Here is an 8,413-nt window from a genome sequence, read left to right as displayed (position 1 = left end):
TCATAGTGCCAAAGTCTATGGGGGAAAATAAGCTTGTTTTTTGTTAATATCTCAAAAAGTATAAAGTTTACAAAAACAAAATACATTGCATAACTGTCCTTTTCAAGACCTACGTCACAAAGTTTGAATGAAGTTTCTACATTAAGCGGTTGAAGCTGAATTCAACGCAGAAATTTTGGCTAGACGAATAATAGGCCTAATAAAAGGGAGACTTCGGATAACAGAACAGTGCATTTTCAAAATAAGACGACTTCGGATAACAGAACAATATAATTTTCTTGCACGGTAATAAGATGCCTGAAGACTGTTTAGACTACAGAACTGTTGTTTTAGCCTGGGAGAACCCAGACTAACCTGTTAGCAATTTGAGCAGCGGTCTGGTGTTAACCAGGCTCCTGTTGTTTGGGTCACATTGTCTATTTATGAAAACACATTCCTTCAATAATTTCATCATATGCTTGCTTTTCTTTATTTTAATTGTCTGCAATATATACAAAAAGCACTATGTACAGTTCAACATTTTACAGGGGGAAAAAAAATCACAAATAGCAGTAAATGCAGGGCAGCTTCATATATTTTCTAGATATCCTGACCATACCCTGTTTTACAATCATGAATGTTGTGCTTTGTTAATCCAAGACACAGGGCAATGATCCATAAATTACAGACAAGTTGATCACAATGAAAGGGCACAGACACATTTGATAACTAAATCTTATAGTTATTAAATGACAATTCAGTAAATAATAACAATAACAACAACAGTGATACTCTGTTTTAAAAGCTGTTTTTCTTCACCATCTCCCTTTTTGTGAATGACATTACAATAGATGAGGACTTCAGAATCACAGAGGTTAACCTCTGGTTTACGTCACCCATGCCTGCATGCACGACCCTTTTGTGTTGACAGGCAAAGCAACTGGGTATACAGAGACATTATGCTCAAAATTTAATTTTCTGGCATTATCCAAACAAGAGACAAACGATAACCAAAGCATACAAAGCACAAAGGCAGTCCAATATTAAAGCATTAGGGCAATCAATAATGTCCATCACAAACCAATACATTAATCTGCTACATTCAAAGGAGTTTTTTTTTTTAAATCTGGATTTACTGGGACTATCATGACTTGAATGGCGAGGCAGTTCAACATCACTTCTCAGCTGAGTAAATGGTGGGACCATCATTTCATTGACTGGAAATAAGTAAATTAGTAATTCATTAAATAAGCTCTAAGGGCATACATAACATTGCACATGTTGCTCAGGATTAGTATTTTGGCAGTTGTGACATTATCACTGGTATGCAAGACAACTAGGTATTTCTTTTTTCATATCAGCCTATCAACTGTGGAGAAGGGCCGTTTAAGGTTTGGTTGCCATGGCGAAGGCTTACATGCACATAGTGACACACTAGAAGCGTCTCGTTTTGCATGACAACATCTCTAGAAGCTTCACAAACCTGTAGGAGACAGGCATACATTATAAAAGTAGCAGGTCTTCGGGAACAAACAAAAAAACAACAACAAAAAAACATTTAAAACACAAATCTAATATAATCCTAGCATAATCTGTCTAATGGATGGCACATAAAACAGGGAAGCCTCCATGTGAAGGATCACTACGAGATCTGTTCATGTTAAAACACTGGCGTGTATTGTGGTGTGTAACAAGAGAGGAATGGTGAAATAGTTTCATGTTTTGTACAAAAGGAGGAAAAGCCAGATATACCTTTGGTTCATTTTCAGCATCACAAAAGGACCTCATCAGTGTGACAAGCCATGGCGAGACATCACTACGATACTTCTGATATTTTGCAGAGAACGAAACACCTCATGTATACTTCATCTTAAACGTTGAATAGTGACTCCAGCTCTCTGTAAACTGAGGGAAAGTGGATTGATATACAGCCTGTTCTTGACGTAGTTTTAAGGATCTATGAACTGCATTTTAAATATATATTTAAGGCAACATCATGTCTTTACTTTGAATGACGAATAATTCAGTAACACACAAACACAAAGGAAGTTTTATTTTAGCGCGATACTATTAGGATTTGGCATGTAGTGTAATGTACATTTTGAAAAGCACGATTTGCTGATATATACACTTCAATTTAGCTTATCAACATATGGCCACAGTGATCTTACTGACAAAAACATACCCAGTTACAGTCAATCGCAAACAACCATGATCTTGTATTCACACATGATTTTAAACACACATCATTGATAATCATCGCAGATATGTATTTGAGTTAAAGTTGACTCAAGAAAGCAGAATGCTGGCAAAAGAACTCTACTTAGTTTAACCTCATTATTTCCTTCATGTCTTTCAGGTAAGAAAATCTGTTTCCCCTCATTTCTATACTTATCTGGCAAATCCAATGGCACTCTTTCACCATACCCTGTGCAATGTTTTAAAATTCACAACAGACAATAAATAATCAGCATATTCACTGTGAGAGAATCAATCCCAAAGACTGACCGGATGGAAGGAAGTGCATTTCAGAAGAACAGAGCCACCCCCCTCCAAAAAAATCCCCAAAAAACAAATATTTAAAAAAAATCCCTGGAAAAAAATTGATTTAGGCAAAGAAAGGTATGATATGGAATGAACAGGCCACTGAAGGAAAGGACGAAAAACAGAGAAGCACAGTGCACATGAGGTCTCTCTCTCTCCACTCCATCTCAGCCAGTGGGACGACTGAGGGCTGGGGAAACAGGGTCACATGGTGTCAAGGTCGCATGATAACCCTGAGGGGGGGTTAAGGTTGGGGACACGCACGTCTACCCAGGCTTCTCATGCCGTCAGCTGGCTGGCATCTTCCTCATTATCGTTGTCGTCATTGGTTACGGCAAAGACTCGAGCGCGCCTTGTCTCCTTGAGGGGGTGTTTCTTATGGGAATGCTGTGAGGAGGGCGGAAAAGCATTTCAATGGGAAATAAAGTGCTAGTGCCACATAGTTTTTCTCTTTGACATTCAAATAAAGTACAGGTCTGAAAGGATTACAGTAACTGGACTAAAGAGTCCTGCTGGCTGGTGCTACATATACATTTAGATATATTGTGACCTGGACTATATTCATTCTTTTTAGTCCCTGCTTTGCATTAGAAAACACAGAAAACACCATGCTCAGAATACTAATCAAAAGTATTTGTATTCATACCCTTGAAATATTGTCATGACATCTTTGAAATCCATCTCTCAAATTGGTTTATAAAATAGAAGTATAGTAGAAAGTGACCAAAGTACCGCACAAATGGAACATGTAAGAACCACAACCGTGGTTTCTCTGACCAGTATACATAAGACCGGCTATTAAAATATACAACTGACCAATCGTTATTGAGGCTACATAAAGCACAGATCAGAAGGTGCAACATCTGCAGAAGCACGTGCATCAACTGAGCCACACTAACATCACATTTATTAAAGTAAATGTGATCTGCAAGAAGCTACATAATATTTAGACCTCCCCTGACAGAAAGAGAGGCCTGGGTATGGGAGGGAGCTGACCTGTGGAAGGACATCCATGAAGCAATCGGGTGGGAGAGGCTAGCAGTTCTACACAGGACAGAGAGAGCACAGAAAAATACACAGATATATAAAATATAGATCTATCTATAAAGCAAGAAGCGTCTGTGTGTCTGTATGTCTGTGGCACGCATATCTTGCTGACTGTCAGACTGACCTAAGATTTCGTATGTGGCTCGCGAGTGGCACAAAGGTGTGCACTCTCGATTTTGAAGATTGTTGTACGCATATTTAAAAATATGCTTATTTACGTAGGATGTTTATCGCTGCACTGCACTGTTTCCAATTCCAAGGGGACCAGTTTCAGGGGAGCTCCACCCTATGGATCGTGTACTGACAGCTAAGTCTGATAGTCAGTCGCAATTTAAAAAATGGATTACTCGGGAACCGCTTGTGGGTTTAAATGCAAGATGATTATCATGTCTGACCTCAACAATAAAGACTCCCTGTATGCAGTTTGCTTGCATAAAATGATTGCGCGGATTTGCAACAACACGCCAACAAACACGGGTATGTAGTGAGCACTCAAAATAAAAGTATGTGCAATAAATAAACTGACGCTTCGAATAGCCCAGGCTACTTTGGACTTGAGACTTTGACTAAACAAACGACAATTCCGACTGCAAGGTCCCAAATTAAAACGAGCGATAGGCTAATGCCACATAGCTAGACAACAACAAGTGGCAGACTGAGCGACGTCACTTATGCTAAAGACTGTTTTTGAGTCACATCGTTGCAAATTTTAAACAATGATGCATCATTCCACAAAATGGTTTGTCTTCAGTATTAGGAAGTTATTCAGTAAGCTTAATACACATTTAGCCTTAACTCAAAACAGTTGTTAGTAGAGATGCACCGATATGAAATTTTAGGGCCAATAACGATAACCTATATGTATTGGTTTGTTGTGGCCGATACCGATACGATAACCGATAATATTACTTTTGAAAAATAATGTGAAAAGTGATTTGGGGAAAGCATTTAATAAGCATAATTTTATTGCAGTAATTTTACCTACCACCAAATGATGGACAGAACTCATAATAGTCCTCAATAGTACAGCAGTCAACATAACAGTAGCCTAGCCCTACAGTATGTGTGGCTCCTTTAAGTGAACCTGACGTCAGTAAATTGCCAGTGAGTGGCTAGAGAGTATGAATCGTTTTCATTTAGGACTAAACACTCATGAACGGCTCAGCTGGGAGTAAGCTACAGTATAGCGACCAAATCAGAGTTTGTGAGGGAAACTTAGGTTTAGTTTCAACTGCGGGTAACTGAATAAAGCTGCAACTCCTCAGACTGTATCTTATGTCCGTCTACTCTGTTGCGCACAACCTGCTGCAGCAGAAATGAAAGGGGTTAGCCCCGAAGGTTTTAATAACTTATTATGATGACCTGTCTGGAACTGAAGCAGGAATGGTTAGCATATTTCTAGGTAATAATATAAAACCCAAGCTAAAGTAATGCAAATATAATACTAAAACACAACTTAGAACTAGGTCTACTTATGTAGGCTACTCGTCCCACTAACGAGTTTGTTTATTTGTTTCCCCGACCAGCGCGGTAAAGTGCAAACACATCAGAAACAAGACGACTCTAGATAGGGCTGAGCTCCGCTCTGGTAAGGTTAAATGGCGGATCATTCACGAGAGGATTTTGAGATGCACAGATTCCCAAATGAACGCATATCCACAGATTTTGTTAGAGTGGTGAAATACATTAACACCGCTGACATTATATTTAGGAAAAAGCTCAAGTAGCTCATTGTAGCCAGACGGACCTTACGTAGGCCTAAATTAGGACTTTAAAAAATATCGGCGCAAATTATCGGCCAGAATTCTGTTATCGGACCGATAATAATATTTTCATTTTTTCACTTATCGGCCAATAATATATCGGCCGCCGATATATCGTGCATCCCTGTTGTTAGGCTTATGTCATTCTGATCTGTAGAAATGTCACATGCAGCCATGCCTAAATTTATTACACATGTATTAGAGGCCACATTAATTATAGGGTAATATATTATAATATTCAGTATTTATTATTGAATGCTTATAAAGCTGGAATGATGTTTCCCTATCATCCTATTTTTAAAGCAGGCATACCTGTGGGCATGTAATTGGGCTACAGGTTTTCTTCAGGAATGGCATGTTTGAACGGGCACTGCACTAGTATAAATAACACAGACAGCACAGACTCCACAGCCATACACACACACATGCAGCTAAACACACAGTACGTTCATACAGTAAGTGGTTTATATTATTTTGTCTAAATTTGAAAAGCATGCTTCACTTCTCGATAAATGGTGCATGGATGGTGGTTAGGACATAGAAACAAACACAACAGCTGAAGCCTGGCTGAACTTCCTGCAGTCTCTAAGTAGATGATAAAGCCATTGTGGTGACTGTCAGTTCAAATACACACAAACACAAATGTACATACAAACACAGGTGCTACATTGACAAGGGAATGGGACACTGACAAATCAGGGGTGGCCATGCATGTATACAGTGTGTGCATATAGTATATACAGTGCTTACTGTAAGTATTCACAGCGCTTCACTTTTTCCACATTTTGCTATGTTTCAGACTCATCTTAAAATGGATTCAATTCATTTTTTTCTCATTAATATAGACACAATACTTCAACACTCCACAAAAAAACAGATGTTTGGAGTGTTTTGGAAATTTATAAAAAAAAAAATATTGAAAATAAATATACTGAAATATTCAATTTTTACAAAAGTATTCAGACACTTTGTTATGACGCTTGTACTGTAATCGAGCTCTGGTGCATCCTACTTCTATCAATGGTCCTTGAGATGCTTCTACAACTTGATTGGAGTCCACCTGTGCCTAAATTAATTCACTGGACATTATTAGGAAAGACACACATTTCTTTATATAAGGTCTCACAGTTGATGGTGTATGTCAGAGTGAAAACCAAACCACGAGGTCAAGAGAATTGTCCGTAGACCTGCGAGACAGGGTTGTGTGAAGACACAGATCTGGGGAAGGATACAAGAACATTTCTGCAGCATTGAAAGTGCCCAAGAGCACAGTAGCCTCCATCATTCTCAAATGGAAAAGTTTGGAACAACCAACAGTCTTCCTAGATCTAGCCGCTCAGCCATACTGAGTAATCCGGGATGAAGGACCTTGGTCAGACAGGTAACCAAGGACCCAATGGTCACTATGAATGAGATCCAGAGTTCCTTTCAGAGGATGAGAGAAGCGTAAAGAAGGACAAACATCAGTGCAGCTCAGTGCCTGGTTTCTTCCACACACACCGTTGGGAATTGTAGCCAAATAGTTCAGTCTTTTTATCAGACCAGATGATTTTACTTCTCATGGTCTGAGAGTCATTCAGGTGCTTTTTGGGAAACTCCCGGCAAAACATGGCTTCCATCTGTACACTCTACCATAAAGGCCTGATTTGTGGAGTGATGCACTGATGTTTGTCCTTCTCATTCATAGTGACCATTGGATCCTTGGTTACCTTCTTTTTTTATATAAATTTACAAAACACTCCAAACACCTGTTTTTTGTGGAGTGTTATGTGTAGATCGATGAGAAAAAAATGAATTGAACCCATTTTAAGATGAGTCTGAAACATAACAAAATGTGGAAAAAGTAAAGCGCTGTGAATACTTTCCGTATGCACTGTATAGTCTACATGCATACATGCAGTGCGTGTACAGTATATAGCATATATAGTCTACCTGCATATATATATACAGTGCGTGTATATTGCATATATAGTCTAAATGCATATATATATATATATATATATATATATATATATATATATACACAGTGTGTGTATATAGCATATATAGTCTAAATGCATATATACTGTACAGTAGTCTAGTGTGGGTAGAATGTGGCGTTGACACAAAAGCTCACATCAGTCCTCTCTGAGGCTGTAATGTGTACTCAGGGGAGCCGACTACTCACCGATGACGATGGCGATTTGTGGTTGTGTGGTCGTTCCAGTTTGATGCGAACATCTGTCTTGGCATCGGGGCCCTTCCCAGCCTCAGGAGGCTGATTCCTATTGGATGCTACATGCACACAGGCAAAGGAAGAAACCCTAATCAGCCTCTATGACATAAAATAACATAAGAGGACCCCAATAACAATCGGTTCCACCTAGCTCAAGTTGCTATACCAACTGCCCCATTATCATATCAATCTAAATTTACCTTATTACCTTACCTTACTCTTATTGCCATACATTGTAATGGTTGTATGCTGAAATAAGATTATGTCAGTAAGCCATTTGGCCATGCTAGTTGAGTTGAGGTGTATGGATTTTGTGTGTGCTTTTGTGATCAGTGGCTGTAAAATAATTTTTAGGCTAAACTGTGCTGCTGTACCAGGAGAGTTCCCCCTGCTGGCCGTGTTGGTACTGCTCCCGCTGTCCTCCAGCCATGTGCTGTATGTGAATGAGTCCCTCTTATGTGGCGTCCCAGCAGATGACAGGCTCTCCTGCAGAACACGCACACACACACACACAAAGACAGTCAAACCAGAGGGACTATATCACAGAGAGAAGGTAGAGTGCACTCATTTGCTCTATCAACATGTAAACATATGCAAACACATGCACATGTGGCAGAGACAGACAAAAAGCCACCCCCGCAAGACGAGCAACAAAAAAAGACTATAAAATAGTTTAGCACTCTCTCTCTCTCTCTCTCTCTCTCTCCTCCTTCAGTTTTTTCTCTATCTCTCACACACAAACAACACACACACACACACACACACAAACAAAAACATACAAATGCAGACTGACACAGAAATAACCCATCTGCTTCAGTGCACTAAATCCACATTGCAGACTCTCCCTGCAGATACAAAGGCTAAT

General features: G+C 39.3%; 1 protein-coding gene across 15 annotated transcripts in view; it reads right to left on the bottom strand.

Annotated features, from left to right (window-relative positions):
• Positions 1-442: 442 nt before the first annotated feature.
• The window catches only part of rap1gapa (RAP1 GTPase activating protein a), a 106,252-nt gene continuing 98,281 nt past the window's right edge, over positions 443-8,413 (bottom strand). For 14 of the 15 annotated variants that reach the window (XM_048240438.1, XM_048240428.1, XM_048240432.1 and 11 more), the window contains 4 exons: positions 7,923-8,034; positions 7,501-7,607; positions 3,520-3,567; positions 443-2,910 (listed from right to left, as the gene is read on the bottom strand). In XM_048240438.1, coding sequence (XP_048096395.1) covers positions 3,559-3,567; positions 7,501-7,607; positions 7,923-8,034 — 228 coding nt within the window. In that variant the 3' untranslated portion in view covers positions 443-2,910; positions 3,520-3,558. The remainder of the gene's footprint in view (positions 2,911-3,519; positions 3,568-7,500; positions 7,608-7,922; positions 8,035-8,413) is intronic. The other variant, XR_007193298.1, reaches the window with a different exon arrangement.

The sequence above is a fragment of the Alosa alosa genome, chromosome 4 (genome assembly GCF_017589495.1).
Source record: "Alosa alosa isolate M-15738 ecotype Scorff River chromosome 4, AALO_Geno_1.1, whole genome shotgun sequence".
Lineage (NCBI taxonomy): Eukaryota > Metazoa > Chordata > Actinopteri > Clupeiformes > Clupeidae > Alosa > Alosa alosa.
The sequence above is the reverse complement of the archived record's forward strand: the minus strand, read 5'-3'. Positions and strand labels throughout refer to the sequence as shown.